Source organism: Abramis brama (assembly GCF_963993115.1).
Source record: "Abramis brama genome assembly, chromosome: 1".
Classification (NCBI taxonomy): Eukaryota; Metazoa; Chordata; class Actinopteri; order Cypriniformes; family Leuciscidae; genus Abramis; species Abramis brama.
In genome coordinates, this window is record NC_139963.1 from 46,808,435 (window position 1) to 46,830,445 (window position 22,011).

Below are 22,011 nucleotides of genomic sequence, written 5' to 3' on the forward strand. Positions count from 1 at the left end.
AATTCTCTTTTTCACTCCCACCCCTCCCATAAAAAGGAGAAGAAGGAGGAAACAAAGATCGTACTTCAATCTTCCAACAAGGACACTTCACATGGGGTAAATATAACAGCTATTACTCTTTCAGCTTTCACTTATGTTTACTTGTATTCATTTAGTATTCATTTTATCCAAAGCGGAGTACAACAGAAAGACCATTGATCAAAGATTACAAAGTGCACGCATTTTACAGCAGAAGAAAAGGTAAGAAAATGGCTGATTTAAAAAACTTTCTGAAGTAGGCTAGCTTTTTATTAACCATTTGTTAGATAACATTGTATATTCATTCTACTACATTGTAAAGCAACATTACATGTACCATAAGTGTACAATCATTTTTAGTTTTAGTTTTTTTCATATTTTAGTTTTTGATGCTTAGAAGTCTGTTTGCATTTGGCTTGACTGTTATTTTAATCAGACTAGAGTAAAACAATACCAGGAAGGCTTACGAAACTGGGGCTGAAACTCTTAAAAATAAAGGGTGTGTCAGTCCTAATTTTAGGACTCCTACATTTTTGCTCTAAGAGTAAAGCATTTTAACACTAAATCTAGCTCTTAAATCTGTAAAACGTTAGGAGTAGTCAAGAGGACTCCTAAGTCACTAAAACCAAAACACAAACAATCCTAATGGCTGTTTCTGGCAATCCACCCAAAGACACTCTACACCATTGAGGCAATAACCTTTTCTTTCTGAACCTTTTCTTCATAAATGCAATAAATATTTTGATTTATAGATTTTAATCTGCGATTACATAACAAAGTTTCCTTTATGTACAGGCAAAATGCACTGAGTGATGGAGAATAAAAGTGAAATGGAGAAGTGGAAATGGAGAAGTTTGTGCTCCTCCTGAACTTTGTTTATAAAACAACATTTGTTGCTTGAATCTCTTAAGATGCAGACATGTAAGAGCCTGACAATTAGCTGAACATACTTGTTTAATTAGTGACACTATAGCCTACTTTTTTAAAACCTTTATTTGAATATGGCAACATGACACATCATTCTACAATATTTCTATGATTAAATCACTGACAGAGACCCTTCCCCCATCAGACAAATACTGTGTTCATAGTTAGTAAGAGTACTGACATCATCCATAGCAACGAGGTCAACCCTGCCATTACTCTTAGCTTAAGACTTTTCTCTATTTCTTAGTAAAAGTTGGTCTCAGCAGCTTTGTGAAAAGGTTTTAACAGGGAAATTCTTACCTAAGAACTTTTTTGCTATTTAGAAGAACTCTTAGTGCTAAGATACTTACTAATAAGCCTGTACTTTTACTTAAAATCTGTCTTTACACCTTTCACTTGTAACGGAGTAATATTTGACCCGTAGTATTTATACTTTCACTCAAGTAATGGAGTTGTGTACTTTGTCCACCTCTGGTTAAAGAGATGTGGAAGCAGTCTCATTTCATTTGTTTAAGCCAAGGCAAGGTTTGCATTTAATTTTTCACAAGAGCACTTCTTATCACTAACCAAATTCCTTATAATAATGGTTTAATGGTGTGTTCACGTCATGTCAGAATTGCTGCAGTTACGAGAATTTTTCGAGAGCTTTCTTCAGTTGTCATCTTGTAATTATGATAATTTCAACATGATGTGAATGCTTTGTTGCCATATTTGGAGAGGAATACTTATTTAAGAGTGTACACATAAATGGGTTGATAGGAAGTTAGGAACAAAATGCTGTTGTGGCAAACAATGACAGTGAAGTTACACATAAGTACAGCAGTACAGACCCATTCCTTCCAAGAATCTGAACTTTGATTTTACATCAGACTTGAACCCTTAATACATTTGTTCTGGCAGTAGATATAACCGCAATTAATCATCTGACAGCTTTCATTACAGAGAATTTGAATGAATGAATGAATGAATGAATGAATGAATGAATGAAGCTTTATTATTGTGTCATGCGTATGATACGCCCAGCCCGCATGGACTTACAAGACACCAACAAAGCAAGCATAAGTAAGAGGATTAATATACAAGATAGATATACAAAATAGACAGATCCAGGGTACATCGAATACATTGCTCCCCATATAATAGTAATAGAAATAATAATAGTAATAATACGTATGTATTCAAATACATGCATGTAATCATATAGCCAACACGTGTATTCTCATTTATTCACATAACCACCCATAATCCTACACATAACAAAATTAAATCTAATTAAACAAACTAGCTTGCCTTCTTTTCCAGGCCTTTGAAACAAAGTTTGCAAACTTAAATACATCATAGTTAAACAAGCATAATAATTTTTGATCATCAGCATTCCAAAATATTTCAGAAATTTGTTGTGTAACTTCCAGAAACAAAGATTCTCTTAGGTCATCATAATGTGTACAATACAAAAGGAAATGAGATTCACTTTCCACTTCACCAAGGTCACATAGCACACACAATCTGTTTTCCTCTGGAATATTTTTGAATCGACCAACCTCAATGGCTAGAGGCAAAATCCCACATCTCAGCTGTGCAACCAAGGATCTCTGGCTTCTAGATAAACGAGATGTAACATATAATTCTGGACTAAAATTATGTTTGATATATATGTTCTTAATTTTGGCTTTAATAAAACATTTTCAAAACATTTTTCTTCATATTTCAATAACAGCTTGTGTTTAAGCGAATTGACATTACAACTTAAATTATTTCTGTAGATATACAACATATCCACCTCCTCAAAAATTTAATAGATCTCCTTTACCCATGGGGACCTGTGAGCTTTACTCCACCTAAATCCTCTCTTATTTACTCTATCCTCTGCCATTCTGATTAGTCGATTCCACAATCGTATCATTTCACATTTTCTCTGTACAACTCCTGGTACCCAGCCCATATCTCCCTGAATTGCTAGGATCGGAGCAAATTTATGAACCCCCAAAAAACATCGTATGGCTCTATACTGTATGGTATCTACCGTTTTGGATTCTTTCAAGCCCCACACCCCTGCAGCATAATTCAGTATAGGAGAAACACATGCATCATAAAGTCGAGTACATGTAGAATATCCAAGATCCTTACTTTAGTTTATTGATAACTGATCCTAAGGCTCTCCCGCCAGAATCAACAATTGACTTAATACCAACCTCTTAAGTCAAAAAATCATCAAGAACAAAACCCAGATATTTATATGAACTAACATAGTCCAAATTGACTGAGCCATAGCTAAATATATGTGTACTTCTTTCAATGCCTTTCTTTCTAAAATGCATTACATGTGTTTTGCTTTGATTTATAGATAATCGCCACTTGAAACACCTCAGATTAACCACATTTAACATTTTCTGTAATTCAGACTCAGACTCAGCCAATAAGACTATATCATCCGCATATAGTAGAATTCCCAATTTAATACCATCAAGTAATACTCCTAAATTAGCATCCTTAATTTGTAAAGCTAAATCATTCACAAATAAAGCGAAAAGGGTTAGGGAGAGTACATCACCTTGTTTTACTCCAAAAGGTGTATCAAACCAATCAGTAAATAAATCATTAATCTTGACACTAGCAACTGTACCACTATACATTACTTTTTGTTTTGTATTGTTTTATAAAATTTTCCATCCACTCCTGCTTCAATTAGTTTAAAAGCAAGCAGCTCTCTATTAATCCAGTCAAAGGCTTTTTGAAAGTCAATAAAACATGCAAAGGTGGATTTACTTTCAGCAATTCTAGCTCTTATAATAGTTGATACAGAATATATATGATCGATGCATGCTCGTTTCCTTCTAAATCCATTCAGCTCATCAACAAGATACTGACCCATTTCTACTGTAAGTACTGTGTAAGCCTATAATTCAGTATATTGGAATACAATTTATAGGCTGTACTAAGAAGACTAATGCCCCTATAATTAAGGGGCATTCTGGGATCATTTCTTGATGACTTTGGAACGGGTTTAATAATAGACTTACGCCATGTTGATGGTATTATACCATGGTCAAAGCATGTCTTAAAAAGATGAAATAGGATCTCTAATAGCTGCAGAGTTTTTAAAGCTTAATTTGGGATCCCCTCTATACCGGATGCTTTCTTCAATTTTGCATTATCAATGGCCCTTTTAACCTCTTCCATAGTAATTTCATGATTCAGAAATATATTTGGACAATAATCTGGTGTATCCATAATCATCTCAGACTTACATTTCTTAACACGAATGTTATTTAAATGTACATCATCAAAACCTGGCGAAATATAATTTCCTGAAAAATCTTTGCCCCATTTTCTAATCACTATTTCTTTTTTATTTTCTGTTTCACCATTCTCTAATATAATTTCCATTGGAATTTTTTTCAATTTCTTAGGACCCAATTTGTTTATTTCTTTCCAAAATTGTTGTGGGTTATTATTTTTTAATCAATCTAACTGTAACGCTTGTCCTCTTCTAAATTGCCTTTTATAGAACTGTATCCTCTTATCAAAAATAAACTGAGTTTGTGTATATTTATCTTTAAGTTGTCGTCTAATCAATGGATTTTTGCATTTTAGAAATTCCTTTTCTGCATTTCTTTTATCGTTCCAAAGTTTTTTAAGTTCCGCATTCCAGTATGGCTTGGTCCTACCCACTTTCTGACATGTCTCCTTCTGACTTTGAAAATTAGATTTTGTAGGTAGATGTGTATTCATTTCTCTACATATTATATCACAAAATGATTTGTACCAATTATCAATACTACTTTGTATTTTCTTGCCTTCTTCTAACTTTGATGTACTGAACTTTTGATAATATGCAGGTGTGAGTGTGCTTTCAGTAGGGTAGATGGTTATTTTAAAAGAACTGCAATACTTGGAACAATACAGATTTGGAGAACTTTATATTGTTGCCTTGGACAGAAATTGACCACAAAGGATTAAGGTCTTATAACTAATTTTTAACTACTTCATCCTAATTTACATGCGTGTTTAGTTATATTTAGTTGATTCTGTTCCTTCAGGCATCAACAACTTTTTTCTTGTGTGCTACAATAAGCTCTTCAACTGTAATATAATATGCAGGTAAATTAGTTTAATTTCTTGTAACAATTCTTATGACAATCTTTCTTCTGTGGAACACAAAAGAAAATATATATATTTTTAAATCTTAAAATGTTTGGAAGTCAATTGAGTCTAATGTTGTTTGGACATTCTTAAAAATATCCTCTTTTATTACTGCAGGTTTGCATATAGTGTTGTTGATATAACTGGTAATTTATTTAATTATTCAAACTCCATTTACAAATGAAAATGTCTCAAAGGTCTCTTTGCTGCTGTAAGACTGTAAAACATGGGCAAAGAATAAAACAACAACAACAACGACCAACCATGTGAGAGTTGTTCATCACTTTTACAGTTGTGAAATGTCAGCTTGAACTCTTTCTCATTTGTTCAATCTATTTGGGTCCATTGAAAGTAAACGGGTTAAGTAGTGTTTCAAATGTCATTGTCTGTATTTGAGTAAATGTTATATTTTATATTAAACACTACACTCTGCCAATTCAGGTGATATGCAATATATAATTAACATATTCACACAACAACTGTTACTGTAAAAACAGATTTTTGTTATGGTAATATTTTTTCAAAGAAAATATATTGTCACGTTCGGAGTTTGGTTGGTGATCATGTATGACATAAATTCCTACCTAATTTCTAGTAGTTAACCTGATTAACAATGATACTTTGTTTTGATGCAATGCCATGTTTAATTAATTTTTTTTAATTTATTTATTTTTTACCAGAAAGGTTTCTGTTTCAATTATGGAAGCCTCAAGACATTTGGAGGTTAGTATCAGATGAAAGGTCAACACACACACACACACACACACACACACATATATATATATATATATATATATATATATATATATATATATATATATATATATATATATATATATATATATATGTGTGTGTGTGTGTGTTTATTATATTGGCATTTCACAACATGCCATGTCTTTGAATATTACTTATGCAGATCTGCGAAAGAGGTTAAATTCATGTATAGTGTATACTGAGTGCCCACAGCCCTAAACTAAACACAGTCGCCACTCTTCTGCATAATGGTAACCACAAAATTCTAAATCTGTCACAAACTGCTCCAAGACTTGGACGTGAGATCCAAATGCAGCTTTTATTTAAGGGCAATCCAAAGGCGTAATCCAAAGTACAGGCAAAGTCAAACACAGGCAGGCAGTCCGTAAAAACAAACAAACAAACAAACAAAACAGGCAGGGGTCAGAGGCAAAAGAGTAATCCAGGGAACAGGGCAAGAAATCTGAAACACCAAGAGACATGAAACCAGGGAGAATGCTCAGAAATGCAGTGTGACACAAACAAGACTTTGCAGGGAATGAATGAGTGTACAAGGTATAAATAGGCTGAGACTTACAGGGTAATGAGATACAGGTGAATGCAATCAATGATGATGAGTCCGGGCAGTGAGTTCTGGGAAATGTTGTTTATGAGAGTGACAATAGTCTGGTGTGGAGTGCCCTCTGGTGGCTCTCATGGGCACTCCAGCTGGTGACCATTACATAGCCCCCCCTCAAAGGAGCGGCTTCCAGATGCTCTAAAATAGGAGACACCGGCTCAGGAACAGGAACAGACACCGGCTCAGGAACAGACACCGTGGCAGCAGCCATCTCTGCTGAGGGCTAAGGTTCAGGCATGTCGGCGGCCATCTCTGCTGAGGATTCAGGTTCAGGCGTGTCGGCGGCCATCTCTGCTGAGGGCTCAGGCGACGTGGCGGTGGCCATCTTGTCCGGAGACACTGGCTCGGGGGCGGCCATCTTGTCCGGAGACACTGGCTCGGGGGCGGCCATCTTGTCCGGAGACACTGGCTCCGGGGCGGCCATCTTGTCCGGAGACACTGGCTCCGGGGCGGCCATCTTGTCCGGAGACACTGGCTTGGCGGACGTGACATGAACAGATTCTGGATCGGTGGCCTGGCTCAGGCGACGTGGCGGCGGCCATCTCTGCTGAGGGCTCAGGCGACGTGGCGGCGGCCATCTTGTCCGGAGACACTGGCTTGGCGGCGGCCATCTTGTCCGGAGACACTGGCTCGGTGGACGTGACGTGAACAGATTCTGGATCGGCGGACGTGATGTGAACAGCGGCGGCCATCTCTACTGAGGGCTCAGGCGACGTGGCGGGGGCCATCTTGTCCGGAGACACTGGCTCGGCGGCGGCCATCTTGTCCGGAGACACTGGATCGGCGGACGTGACATGAACAGCGACTGGCTCGGCAGGACTGACGTGGAGCGTAGGCTCGGCAGGGCTAACGTGGAGAAGCTCAGGCTGAGGGGATGCTGTGAGCTCATGGGACCCCTCATCCACAACGCCCACAGTAAAGAACAAGCCACTTATCCAAAGGGCGAGGTCAATATATTGACTTAAAGGGATACTCCACTTTTTTTGGAAATAGGCTCATTTTACAACTCCCCCAGAGTTAAACTGTTGAGTTTTACCGTTTTTGAATCCATTCAGCCGATCTCCGGTTCTGGCGGTACCACTTTTAGCATAGCTTAGCATACATCATTGAAGTGGACAAGACCATTAGCATTTCTCTCAAAAAAATGACCAAAGAGTTTCGATATTTCGCGCTGCGTCATATCATTACGCCTGCTGCACTCATGGTACAGCAGTAAAGTTTCTTGATTATTACGCAGGAATGAGAGTATAGTTCCTAGCCATATCAGCCTAGAAAATCGCAACTTTACATTTTCCGTCGGTCTTAGTGCACGACCCAGCAAACACAGAACGTTGGCACAACGTAGCCAACCTTCTAACAACGTTTTAACAACATGGCCAAAAGGTTGCTATAACTACGTTGTGTGGTGAAGGTTGTTACAGCGTTGTCACAATGTTGGTATTAAACCACCGTTCAGGGCCATTGCTTAAGGTTGTACCAACGCTGTCTTGACAACCACTGGACTACATAATGTACTCGTCACTGCCCTGAAGCGCGAAAATCAGCCTTTTAAATTCCAACCACCTGTTGTTGGGCTCATTGTGTTCTCATTCATCATCGAGCAAGGATACGTGAGTATTGCGTTTAGCCTACCTCAGCTATCAAACACAACCTACAACTTTAATTATAATGTGATTAATGTAGCATCGCTCGCACTGTTTAGTTTTTCGTTTGATTTTTCCGCTATTTAGTCTCATTCGTTTCTTTGCTCCTCTGAATTTGTGGATGTTTCCCCGGTGACACCTGCTTTCGGCTACTGTCCGCCATACAGACCCGGTTTTGTTCTTTAAATGTTCTGATCTGCCTTTTCTTTTTATGTTTTATTTATTATACTTAAAATAAATTTGTATATTCCTTTATTTCTTTTTTTTTTTTTTTTCACAAATGTATGACTTTTGGAAGTGCAATTTGATTATATGCAGTTTTAATAAAGTTGAATTAACGAAACCTTCTGTCATTTTTACTCTTCAAAGTGTAGGCTACACTTGCAGGTGTTGATAGCCCCATTAAATAATAATATAGATAAACAATAAACGATAAAAAGTATAATTATCTAACAAAATACACCATATAAAAATATTGTCAGAATGTCGTCTCTCAGTTGCTGAATGTCGCGCAGCAACGTTGCTACAGCCCTGTCACGTCTTACAATTCTACGTTGTTACAATGTTGCGAGCACGTAGACAGCGACGTTGCCATAGCAGAAATACAACGTGCCAGAGACGTTGCCACAACGTAAATGTGTTTGCTGGGGATGTAACTACAGAAGAGTCAAGTTTTAAATAGGAAAAATATCGAAACTCTTTGGTCATTTTTTTGAGAGAAATGCTAATGGTCTTGTCCACTTCAATGATGTATGCTAAGCTATCAAGAATTTGCACAAGAATTTGGGCCGGCCAACTCTCATGTAATCCTGAGACCATGGCCTGGATATATGCCCAAGGTTCCCACCACTCCTTTCAGGTATCAGGTGGTGAACCTGCAAGCGCTGCCCACGGTGGAGGCAGACCCAGCCCTTGCTCTACTCTGTCCTGTTCGCACTTTGTGCTTATACGTGGACCGCATGCAGAGCTTCAAGGACCTCAGATAAGCAGAGGTTGGTCCACTGGTTAGTGGATGCCATAGTCTTGGTGTATCAGGCTCAAGACCAGTCATGCCACCCCCCTGGAGGTTAGGGCTCACTACACTCGGAGCATTGCGTCTTCCTGGGCGTTGGTGCATGGCGCCTCACTGACAGACATTTGTAGAGCAGCGCTCTGGGCGACACCCAACACGTTTGCAAGGTTTTACAATCTTTGTGTAGGGCCTGTGTCCTCCTGTGTACTGGCTACAATTAGCTAGTAAGTTTTGGTTTGTGGCGTTTTGGTAGGGATCCCAATTCGGAAGTTCACTTCTGACATAACGTAGAACGTGACTGACAGGGAATGTCTAGGTTACTAATGTAACCCCCGTTCCCTGAAGGAGGGAACAGAGACCTCATGTCTCGTCACCACAATTGCTGTACCACTGCTGAACATCTCGGCTCCGAACTTAAATGAGCAAGCGCAGCATGTTTTCTTATATACCCGCATTGCAGGACATGATTCGCAATGTAAATCTCGCTCGCCAATGTCCATTGGCTTGTTTTGTTTACACTCGAAGGTGTTACATTAGTAACTTAAGACGGTTTTATGAATAGCTCATTGAATCATTAACTCACCCAAATCATTCAAAAACACAGAAACATTGGCGAAATAGAGCAAAAACATTGTTGTGTCTAAAATGTCATTTAATTTTTACTTTTTATTCATTAAACTGTTGTATGAAATCATGCAGGTAAAAATCAAACATTTGCAATCATGCTGATATTCGGAAAAACAGCACTCTTCCACGTCATGTTGCGAAACTAATGTTAAATATAAAAATCAAGAATTTTTTTTGACCCCATATCTTGAAGTTTACAACTCTGACTGGAGCACAGTGTATATTTTAAAACATGTAATTAATTTATAATGTTAAAATCATAGAGATTTGAATGATGAAGAAACGAGTGCAGATGCTGCCATGTTGATGAATGGAATTAATTAATCATTGCATACATCATCATAAAGATATTATGATACTGAAAAATTATGTTTGAGCTGTTAATTTTTAATGATTCTTTTCAGTCTCTCTCTTCTGATAAAGTGCAGCACAAACAACAACATGCAACGTCTCATTGCAAAATGAACTGGAATCAGATGTGTGTTTGAACTGAAGAGTTGGAAAACACTCAATACCATATAAGGTACAAATTCTACATTACTGCACAGGGAAAAGACTCTCTTGTAATATTCAAATGAATGTTTTATATAGTGTAACTGCAGCACATACCATATTACTTATGGTTCTACTGTATTGAAGTGTGTGTACAGTAAACCATTTGGGAAATACAATTTGGGAAGTAGTTATACCATGTGTGAACAAAGTCAGTAGGTTTTAATCCAATGCAATAACATTACCTGACATTTTTGGGGAAATGGTTGTTTTACAATATGCCTGTTTGCTAATGTTGATTTTCTTTCAGAATAATGAGATGGCTGTTTCATCTGAACTTCCAGTGGACATCAATGACTGGAATAAAGACCATGTGAGACAATGGATGCTTGATATAAAAGTGGACAAAGAAGATGCAGAGATTTTGTACAACCAGAGAATTAATGGAACTGGTCTTCTCCTCTTGGAGGAAGTTGATCTCTCTTGCATGCAAAGCCTATCACTGAATGCTAAAAAAATAATTATTCACAACATAAGTCTTTTGAAACAAAAGACTCAGCAGCAGAATGATGTGACGACTCAGTCTTATAGCTTGAAGCCTTACCCTTTCAACAGATTTAATGCTGCTCATAGGTATAGAGAAAACAGCAATCTAGATGTAACTGAAACGGGTCCTATAGACCTCATACAACCATGCCATGAATTCAAAGCATTTATCAACACAACAGAGGAGAATAGAATAAAAAAATACACATATGAGGTGATTCGATTTGCAGCAGCTTGTATGAACAGCCGTACAAATGGCACTATTCATTTTGGAGTGGCAGACAATCCACATGGACAAATTCTGGGTATCAATGTTCAGAACACAGATGTTTTTGATGTACAACAGTCACATGCAATTGAAAAACATTTCAAGTGGGAAAGGTCTGTTAAAATAGCAAAGAGATGCATTAAACCCCCTCGATTTGTTGAAGTTCTCAAAGCTGACATGACATCTGCAGGAAAACGTGTTATTGAGGTAGACATAGAGCCGTCCTCCATAGTCTGTGAAGAATTTCACTTTAACACTTATAATGTTGATAAAAATGAAGATGAGATGCAAGAGCCCAACGGTGCAGAGAGGAAGCAGAATGATGGCAAGTCTTTCTTTATAAGAGATGGCAGCAGCAGTAAGAATCTTATTACATCTGCTTCCTCAAAGGAGTATGAGAAATATACTGCAATTGCAAACATGCAACGATTGTCCCAGTTGAGGAAGGACGCTGAAGAAAAGCATCTCTATGTTGTCAAAAACAGTGTGCAAGGCTCTAAACTGTGTGAGATGATAACAGGGGGGACCCAGTCTTTAGACAAGTCACACTTTGCATGGTACATTTTGGTGGCTAACAAGTCTCATCCTGTTCAGCTGGAAAACCTGGATTTCCTTCATCACATGGATCTAGTGGCTGTTCTGGATTTCGATCCAGAATCTGCTGAGAGTGGCCTGAATAAGCTACTTGAAGAGAGAAAAATGTCCAATGTTCATTTACCAGCTCAGTATAAAGTTACAGGTGCAGTTGAAGACATTTTAAACAAGTTAAAGCTGACCAAAAACACAAGCTGGGTTTTCTGTAATGGAGGCATTAAAGAGGAAAACCCCTCTAATGTTGACAACTGGTTGACTGAGAAGGGATCTTCAGTGCGTGATGTTGTTTCTTTCCTGTGCAGAAAAGATGTGGTGCCTCGCAAGCAACTTCTAACCATATTCCTGCTGTTAAGTCAGGTGAGCGACGCAAACGACCCTTTGCTTGAGACATTCGGTATGTTTTTACAGGAGCTTAATGGAGGAAACCAAATCTTATGCATCAGTGACAATGAAACATCATACACCTACTGGAAGGATCTCATTAAGGGCCGATATAAAGCTGATATCTCTACAAGATGCATTTATGAGCTAAGTTTTGCTGAGGTCAATGGCACCATCCTCAGTCTGTGGTCAGAGAATCGCAAATCAAGCCGGTTTCTGCCTTGTGGTGGTGGCAGTAATGTTGTGCTATCAAAGAAAACTGAGCAATCCCTAGAAACGCTGAGTGTTCTTTGTGTGAACCAGTGTGAAGGAGGAATTGAGGACAAACAAAAACATGAGGAGACATTTTACAAGGGAGGAAAGGTGTCTTGGTGGAACTTCTTCTTCTCAGAAAAGCCCGGATCAATGCCATTCATCAAACGTGACAAGTTCGACTATATAGTCAACACTATTATTCCAGACATACGCAGCCGGAAGAGAGCTTGTGAATTTTTCAACATCTTTCATCTTCCAGGCTGCGGTGGCACAACGTTAGCCATGCATGTCTTATGGACACTCAAGGATAAATTTCGTTGTGTCGTGCTGAAGGACACAACACATGATTATTCTACTGTAGCCGAACAGGTTGTGCAGCTACTAACATATGAGACAACAGAGCAACCTACACGACTTCCCGTTTTAATCATGATCGATGACTTCCAAGACATCTGCGATGTAAAAAAACTCCAACTTCAAATTGAAGAGGAATGTTTGAAGCAAAACATTTTTTCCATGTCTCCACAAGTCATAATTATCAACTGCATGAGAGCTGAATCCCGTGAACAGGCTGATGATGCCGTTTTCATTGGAAACCGTTTATCTAAGAAGGAACAGGAACTGTTTGAAGAAAAGCTAAAGGAGTTTAAGAAAACCAACACAAACACTAAAACGTTTTATGGGTTCATGATTCTGAAGAACAATTTTTCCTCTCACTATATTCAGGGTATTGTGAAAAATACCCTGAAGGGCTTCAACTTCCAAGACAAACATTCTCAACTTTTTGCAGTTCTTGTCCTCCTGCATGTCTACTGCAAGAATGCATTGCTGTCAGTCTCTACATGTGAAGAGTTCCTAGGTCTGCAAACAAAAGCAAAGTTTGAAGTCGAAGATGGATTTGAGAAGTTTTCCACTCTTTTAACAAGATGCACAGCCTATTCCAACATTACCTTTGAGGGTGTGAGAGTTATACACTCAAGTATAGCTCAACACTGTTTGAAAGAGCTGTCAACTTTGTCATACAAAGTGACAAAGGCAGAAATCACTAACCTTCTGCTCACAACAGACTTGTTTTATGAGTACGCTCTGGGGAAACAAAAATTAATGCAGGATGTTCACAGCATGTTGGTGAGAAGGCAGTATTCAGCTAAGGCTGAAGACTCACTTTTTTCTCCTCTTATCCAACATATAATGAAAGAGACGCCAGGGATGGAAGAAATTGTTCTACACAATGCAGCAAAGTGCTACAGAAAGGATGCAGTAATATTCCAGCTCCTCGCCAGGTACTATTACATCAAAAAACAGGACTTTACAACGGCCATGAGTTGGGCAAAGGAAGCCAAAGACCTTTCAAAGGAGAATTCATACATATGTGATACAGTATCACAGGTACTTGTACGTGGGCTCAAGCATGCTGTTCACAAAGACAGAGAAGATCCCATCAAGCCAGATAGTCTTGATAGGTATCTTACAATGGCTGAGTCTGCAGCAGAAGCTTGCAAAGAAACACAACAAACTGCAAACAAAGAGGCCGTATCTCGACAGCAAAGACTAAAGGATTATAACACTTACAACACTGCTGGCCATCTCGGTGAACTTCAAACTGCAGCTACAGTTTTAGAAGTACTGCAAAAGACACCACTGTTTAACTGCCTTGGTCAAGTCCTCTTGGGTAAAATTACCATTGAAGAATTGTCAAGGAAGAGCCCTGAACTCAAGCAATATTACCATGTATTGCAGAAGCATAAGAAGTGTCTTCTTCAACTAAAACACACAATGAAGAATCATTTTGATTTTCTTGACAATTTTTTTGTAAATTTAGTACCCTTTTTCTCGGAGAAAGACAAACAAAAAGAACTGACAAAGCCCAAGGTTTCCAGGTACTTTCAACAGTACACTGACCTCTTTTGTAAAATAAATTGGAGTGAGCTGGTCAAGAATGAGCACATGAACCGCATGGTTAAAATTGAGCAGACATGTGAATGTCTGGAGAGAAACAAGGGTGATTCCTATACAGGACTTCTAAAATATTTGTATGAGGAAGACTCTGCGTCAACTCTTGAAGAGATCATCCAGCAGTATGATTTCATTCTGAAGTCAAAAAAGGCCAGACTGATGGACTTTATCAACTTTATCTATGCAAATGTAATTCTGGCCAACATCAACCCTGAATCTCAGTACATCATTCCCTACCAAGACCTTCGTAAATTACTCATTCAAATAATCAATCGCCCCACACACTTCAGTGAGATTCTGCCATTGCACTACATCACAGTTTTATTGTTCTGGCAAGAGGCCGGCCACACATTACCAACTTCACAAATGAAGACGTTGTACTCAACCTACCTGAAACCTGTGTCTAATGGAAAGAGAGCAGCTGTCCATTTTTACCTTGGGAAGGACGAAGGTTATGGTGGCCTGATTTCCCACAGGGATATTAACAGCTGGTTAGGATCAGGGCAGAACATCTCAACTCAGTGGGATGACGAAAAAATTTGGAAGCAAGTGAAAAATAGTAATAAACTTCACAGAGTTTCTGGTAAAATTCGCAACAATTTGATCTGGGTTGAAGATGTGAATGTTATGGTTGATCCAATGTTCAGAAGCCAGTTAAATAAAGAATATGGCACAAGAGTGACATTCTTCATCGGATTCTCAATGAATGGACCAGTTGCACTTGACATAGACTTTGATTCATAAAGTGCACAAGCCTGATCTAATGGATCTGACTGAAGACATGAGAATCATGAATGACCTTCTAGATTTCCAGTTCAAAACATTACGACAATCAAGTCAAATGAGCTCTTGGACCAAAGCCTGTAGTTGTTCCTAGACATTATTTAGGTTTGTTTTATTATTATATGCAGCGATCAATCTAAGCCAATCTTTTAATCATTAATGTTGCATGTTTTGGGGCTTTGTTTAGCAGAAATGCCTAATTGTGTTTAATGTGAATTCTGTAAAAGCAATGGTGTAATTATGTTATGAGTGATGACTGAGAGTCTGACCAATGCCAGTAATGCACTGACTTCCAGAGAGCACACAAGTACCTCTGTTGTACTTTTATATTTTTATATTATATTGTGTTTGTTTATTTTTCTTTACATACATTTTACATGCATCTTATTGTATTTTATTCATACATTGATATATTCATATGTACTCTTTACTTTAAGTACATATGTACTTTATCATATACTCATTATATTTGATTTACTTTTATGTTACTTCAATTTACACTCTACTCAAAGTGTCTGTAAAACAAAGGCCCGATTTTAATATGAAGGGATTTTCCATATTGTTTTTTTCACAGGTGTTTTAGATGTATTTTGAATCTATCCTTTGCATTTTGTTGTGTTTTAGGTTTGAAGTAAAATGTCATTGACAATTTTTTTTTCTTACAATGTACATGTGTTTCTTGAAAAATCTTGCTTTTGCTGCGTAACCATGTCTTTATTCAAGGTCTTCAAGGCCACAAGTCACTGTTAAGAAGTAGAACATTACCATTCCCTTTGCTTGTGATCATAACACTTCTTTAATATATTTCTGTTAAGACCACGGGTTATCCAATAAACTTATTTCTTATCACTTCCTTTTCTGGCTCCTGCATCTAGTCATGACAAGTCTGGATATGTGTATTTCTTTTCAGAATTTCAAAGCAGCTTTACCAAAAAAATGTGTAGTTGCTGATGCAGTGACAATCTCCTTGCAAAGTACATTAGCATATACATGCATGTAACTGCAAAGATTTTAGTTAAAGTCATGTATTTAATGAATTCACTATTACACATTAGGTGTTTGCAGTTTAATATTAAGAGATATTAATTTTCAGTGGACTCAAATTATGTAAGTTCACAGTACTATCAGTATAAATACTAGTTTTTGAACTCAAACTGTTTGAAGCAATCGGTTTCAAATGATATGACTTACATACCATGGCATTTTTATGGCAACATACTGTAAAAAAGGAGAGCTGTAAATTAACGGTAAAGGGCTGTAAATTAACAGTACATTACTGGCAACCACAGCTGCCAGTGGATTACTGTTATTTTACAGCACAATGTTTTACAGTGCACGCACAATTACTGGAATTTAAAGGTGTGAAGAAACAAATGATTAATAAACTGTTAGATGTAGATATGCACTGGGATTTGTGCGCTCAACATCTCTTCTCTTTGTGCCGTGAACTTTTCAATGTACTTTTCAACTTTCCAATTGTGACTCCACATTGTACTAATTTACATAAACCCCGCCCATGGGAACAAGCAACAAAGGGGGCAACAGTGTTGATAAGAAGAGGTGCTTTAGAGAAGAGGAGCACATGTGGGAGTCAAGCTGTCGCATCCGTCTTATCACATTTATTGCAATACAGTACGTAACACAAATGCAATAGCATGACATAAATGCAAGATGGCAACATAAATTATAACTGTAATTAAACTAAACTATACCTGTTGTATCTACATGCAGCATATATTCTCTGGCTCTAGGCATCTTACAACAGTTCCTACACAAGCGATTTATAAAGTTATCATGACAGAATATGCTAATCAATGGCTTGAAGATAGTTAACTCCACATCAGCTACATAAATTCATCAACTAGCCATTCAGAACAATTTCTGATATGTTAGTGCATGTCTGCCTTAAAGGGATACTCCACTTTTTGGGGGAAATAGGCTCATTTTACAACTCCCCCAGAGTTAAACAGTTGAGTTTTACCGTTTTCGAATCCATTCAGCCGATCTCTGGGTCTGGCGGTACCACTTTTAGCATAGCTTAGCATAGATCATTGAATTGGACAAGACCATTAGCATCTCTCTCAAAAAAATGACCAAAGAGTTTCGATATTTATCTATTTAAAACTTGACTCTTCTGTAGTTACATCGTGTACTAAGACCGACGGAAAATGAAAAGTTGCGATTTTCTAGGCTGATATGGCTAGGAACTATACTCTCATTCCTGCGTAATAATCAAGAAACTTTGCTGCCGTACCATGAGTGCAGCAGGCGTAATGATATGACACAGCGCCTGAAAATAGTCGACCCTATAGTCTACCGAGCTGGGGACAATTTTCAGCCGCTGCGTCATATCATTACGCCTGCTGCACTCATGGTATGGCAGCAAAGTTTCTTGATTATAACGCAGGAATGAGAGTTAACCCTTAATATGGCAAGACCATAAAGAGACATCAGAAAATGTATTTATTGATATTTATTGCTGTTATTAGGACACAAATAATACAACTTCATGATTTGTTTTTTTTTAAACAAGACTTTTATTTTTTATTTTAATAGTTGTATCCCCCAGGATGTCACCACTTTGGGGGTATAAATTCATTGGAAAAAGAATGCTTGTTTGGTAACACGTGCTACATCATTTTAGACACATTTTTAAACCATTTATTCTCTCATAACTAACTAAACACTAGTTGTAAAATTCTGTTGAACAATAATTATAATGCCTATTTATTATTGCCTACTGTATCATATTTTACCAAAAGCCTGTTGTGTCATCTTTGACATTTACAATAACATAAACAAATATGTATGAATAATCAAGTAAACCCAAGTTGCTTCAGTCCAGTAAATGTTTATCTTGCATTTACTTTATAGAAATAATTAATTATTTATGAGCAAAAAAGCTTTACTTGATTAAAAAAAAAGTAGGAGCTATCAATCAGAGGCCAGAATGCATGAAGTAGATTGAGTAAAACAAGTTTTTCAGCAAAGTTTTGGTCATATTGATCATTAAAAGGCCATATAAATTTTCCTATTAAAATTAATACAGTAGGCTAATATATTCATAAATAGGCATTATAATTATTGTTCAACAGAATTTTACAAATAATGCATTGCCAATCAAGCATTCTTTGTTCAATGAATGTATACCCCCAAAGGGGCAACATATCATTTAAGGGACAGATTATGAAAAATGTAAAAGTTAAATTAATAAAATTTCAACATAAACGTAATAAGCTAACGCTTAACAATAACTTTAGTCCCCTCCAAATATTGTAAATATGTGAAACATATCAACTTTTATCTGAAGGTGAGTAGATTTCCAACTACAGGTGGTCATTTTGTTTGCTGCCCGTGAAACCAGAAATAAGTATATAAATGGCTGCTATTTTGCATAAGTTTATTTGTAATTGCCAGAAAGAAGAAGTAATTCTCCAGTACAGAGAAGTTGATGTACTGAATCTATGCGAAATTCATGTTGCAAAAAGTAACAATGTAAAACGTTTTTAAAAGTAACTGGGCTAGTGAAAATGAGCCGTTCCTTAAATGATATTGTACGTTTTTGTATCACATTTTGAAGACATCAAATGCCATTTAATAGTATATTCTTTTCCTGTTTTTGTTTTTGTTTTGTTTTTTAAACAGGAGTGTGTTTGCAGTTGCAGTTGCCATTGCCTTTTATGAACCATAAATAATTAAATGAATTTTAATTTAATGACTAACTTAATTTCTAATAACATTTACAGATGTACAGTCTGTAGTAAGCAAAACAAGTCTTATTAAATAGTTCCCTAATCCCTCCATGTGTGAAACAGGTGTTGACATGAAATACCCACAAGAGCTCAAATTCCTAAACCGAAACAGCATATGAATTCTGTCCCTTGATGCGGTAAGTCAGACAAACATTTATTTCTCTCTTCATTTATTAGATAAGCATGATGGAAGGGAAGACCAGGGATGGTTGTGACACTAGTTGCTTTAAGTATTTTTTCACTATTTATCTCAAATTTTGATGTAATGTTCCCACATTTGTCTGTAACAAATTAAAGTTTGTGAATGTTATTGTCAAGTACAACTGTCCCCGCCCCAAATATTTGACAACCAGAAACACTGTGCATTTCAATAGGTCACATAGTTTGTTATTATCTGTCATTTTGACCATTTTAAGAATTACACCTTTTCAAGACTTGCATAAAGTTTGAGGGCATTTTTTATTCCCTAAGTAATTGAATGAGTAATATTCCCTAAGTAATATTCAGTGTTTTTCTTTTTGTAAAATAAGCCATTTTTTACCAAATATCTTGGAATATACTGATAAAGTGTTTAGTAAAGTTATTTTGTTTAATGTATTTCCATTTTTAAAATGTTTTCCCATTTGTGACAGTGAGAAATAGACAGTTGCTACTACAATTTAAACCATGGTTTGGTAAACTAACGCCTGGTTTGATAGGTTTCACTTGGTTGAATTCCAATGTAGAATGCGGTCTGTTATCAAACAGACCGCATTCTACATTGGAATTCAACCAAGCCATGTAATAAAAACTGTTAATAATTTATTAAAACACCCCTTTTCACTGTAAAAAAAACGCCCAATGACTGTCAGCTACGGCTGCCAAACAAAAAACGTAAAATTAAAGTAAAATATCCTAATTTAAATAAAGTGCAATAAATTTTAACAGAAACTTTTCTTAAATGTTTTACAGAAAAACGCTGTTATTTTACAGATATTTCCTGAATTATTATTATCAAAAACCTTCACTGCAAATTTTTTTTTAAAGGTCAAATGAATGTAAAATATCCTACTTTAAATAAAGTGCAAAAAACTCCTACAGATATTTTAATTAAACTTTTTGACAGAAAAAGTTATTTTACTGGTATTTCCTGAATTTTTACTAACAAATATTCACTGTAAAAAGTGAATCTCTTGCAGCTAACTACATGCATGATTTGCTGTGACTACGTCACTGCATCAGCATCAGCAACTACACAGTCACTGCCTGTTAAATAAAGTAACATGCAGCATATCATCAGTGTTTCTCTGCTCATCCTGGACTGAAGCACAGGCTCTACTCTTCAATACAATGGGGACCAACAAAACACACCATACAGAAACACTTTAAACCCCAACAGAACATTAAACACTAACAGATCTCTCAAGATCTCAGCATCTTCACTTATTACAATCCAGACTGTCAGTGTTTAATGTTCTGTTGCTGCCAGTCATTTGAATTAATTCAGGAAATATCTGAATTATAACAGTGTTTTTCTGTAAAACATTTAAGGACTTTTTCTGTTAATATTTTTTGCACTTTATTTAAATTATTTTACTTTAATTTTATGGTTTTCGTTTGGCAGCCGTTGCTGCCAATCATTTGACCTTTTTTAACCCCATTGTATTATACAAACACAGCAGCCAAAGAAACGCCAACGCAAGAAGAACTGGGACCAAGAGACCAACTAAAAATATATCCACAATGACCACATTTAAACTAGTTTTTAACCTTGTACGAAGGTTCCATGAATGTCTATCTCAGACGTGCAGAACACGTCAAAAAAAGACGCCATAAAGACTTTCATTCTGGCTCCTCAGTGGACGTCTTTTCAACGTCCGACTTTTGTGACAAAAATGTTGAAAAGAAGTCTTTGGACATTTTGTTTAGTGGGTCTTAAGACGCAGACCACAAGGTGGTCATCTTGTTCGAAGACACAGGCGTGGCGGCCATCTTGTTCGAAGACACAGACGTGGCGGCCATCTTGTTCGAAGACACAGACGTGGCGGCCATCTTGTTCGAAGACACAGACGTGGCGGCCATCTTGTCCAAAGACACAGTCGTGGCGGCCATCTTGTCCAAAGACACAGGCGTGGCGGTCATCTTGTTCGAAGACACAGACGTGGCGGCCGTCTTGTTCGAAGACACAGACGTGGCGGACATCTTGTTTGAAGACACAGGCGATCTTTTTTCGAAGACACAGACGTGGCGGCCATCTTGTTCGAAGACACAGGCAATCTTTTCGAAGACACAGGCGTGGCGGTCATCTTGTAAGAAGACACAGGCATTGCGGTCATCTTGTAAGAAGACACAGGCGATCTTTTTTCGAAGACACAGGCGTGGCGGCCATCTTGTTCGAAGACACAGGCGATCTTTTTTCGAAGACACAGGCGTGGCGGCCATCTTGTTCGAAGACACAGGCGATCTTTTTTCTCAGACACAGGCGTGGCGGTCATCTTGTTCGAAGACACAGGCGATCTTTTTTCGAAGACACAGACGTGGCGGCCATCTTGTTCGAAGACACAGACGTGGCGGCCATCTTGTTTGAAGACACAGACGTGGTGGCCATCTTGTTCGAAAATACAGATGTGGCGGCCATCTTGTCCAAAGACACAGACGTGGCGGCCATCTTGTCCAAAGACACAGGCGTGGCGGTCATCTTGTTCGAAGACACGGGCGATCTTTTTTCGAAGACACAGGCATGGCGGTCATCTTGTTCGAAGACACAGGCAATCTTTTCGAAGACACAGGCGTGGCGGCAAATCTTGTAAGAAGACACAGGCGTTGCGGTCATCTTGTAAGAAGACACAGGCGATCTTTTTTCGAAGACACAGGCGTGGCGGCCATCTTGTCCAAAGACACAGGTGTTGCGGCCATCTTGTTCGAAGACACAGGCAATCTTTTTTCAAAGACACAGGCATGGCCGCCATCTTGTTCGAAGACACAGACGTTGCGGCCATCTTGTTCGAAGACACAGGCGATCTTTTTTCGAAGACACAGGCGTGGCGGCCATCTTGTCCAAAGACACAGGCGTTGCGGCCATCTTGTTCGAAGACACAGGCAATCTTTTTTCAAAGACACAGGCGTGGCCGCCATCTTGTTCGAAGACACAGACGTTGCGGCCATATTGTTCGAAGACACAGGCGATCTTTTTCCGAAGACACAGGCGTGGTGGCCATCTTGTTCGAAGAGACATGCGTGGTGGCCATCTTGTTCGAGGACTC

At 37.9% G+C, this 22,011-nt stretch overlaps 1 protein-coding gene across 3 annotated transcripts; it reads left to right on the forward strand.

The window, feature by feature from the left end:
- The first annotated feature begins 31 nt into the window (after positions 1 to 31).
- Positions 32 to 15,870, forward strand: LOC311091293 (sterile alpha motif domain-containing protein 9-like). 3 transcript variants are annotated; one of them, XM_084127135.1, is made up of 5 exons: positions 32 to 96; positions 174 to 240; positions 5,769 to 5,811; positions 10,147 to 10,265; positions 10,545 to 15,870. In XM_084127135.1, the coding sequence occupies exon 5, from the start codon at positions 10,554 to 10,556 to the stop codon at positions 14,976 to 14,978; it is 4,425 nt and encodes a 1,474-aa protein (XP_083983261.1). In that variant the 5' UTR covers positions 32 to 96; positions 174 to 240; positions 5,769 to 5,811; positions 10,147 to 10,265; positions 10,545 to 10,553; the 3' UTR covers positions 14,979 to 15,870. The 3 variants fall into 3 exon arrangements, with proteins under 3 accessions (XP_083983261.1, XP_083983260.1, XP_083983262.1); XM_084127134.1 differs by lacking the exon at positions 10,147 to 10,265 and having other exon boundaries at positions 33 to 96; XM_084127136.1 differs by lacking the exons at positions 32 to 96; positions 174 to 240 and having other exon boundaries at positions 10,171 to 10,265.
- The last annotated feature ends 6,141 nt before the right edge of the window (positions 15,871 to 22,011 follow it).

Excerpts from the sequence above, each read along its gene's own strand:
- LOC311091293 (XM_084127134.1), top strand. The coding sequence starts at position 5,788 with ATGGAAGCCTCAAGACATTTGGAG. Across the intron at positions 5,812-10,544 it reads AAGCCTCAAGACATTTGGAG|AATAATGAGATGGCTGTTTC; the intron begins GTTAGTATCAGA and ends ATTTTCTTTCAG.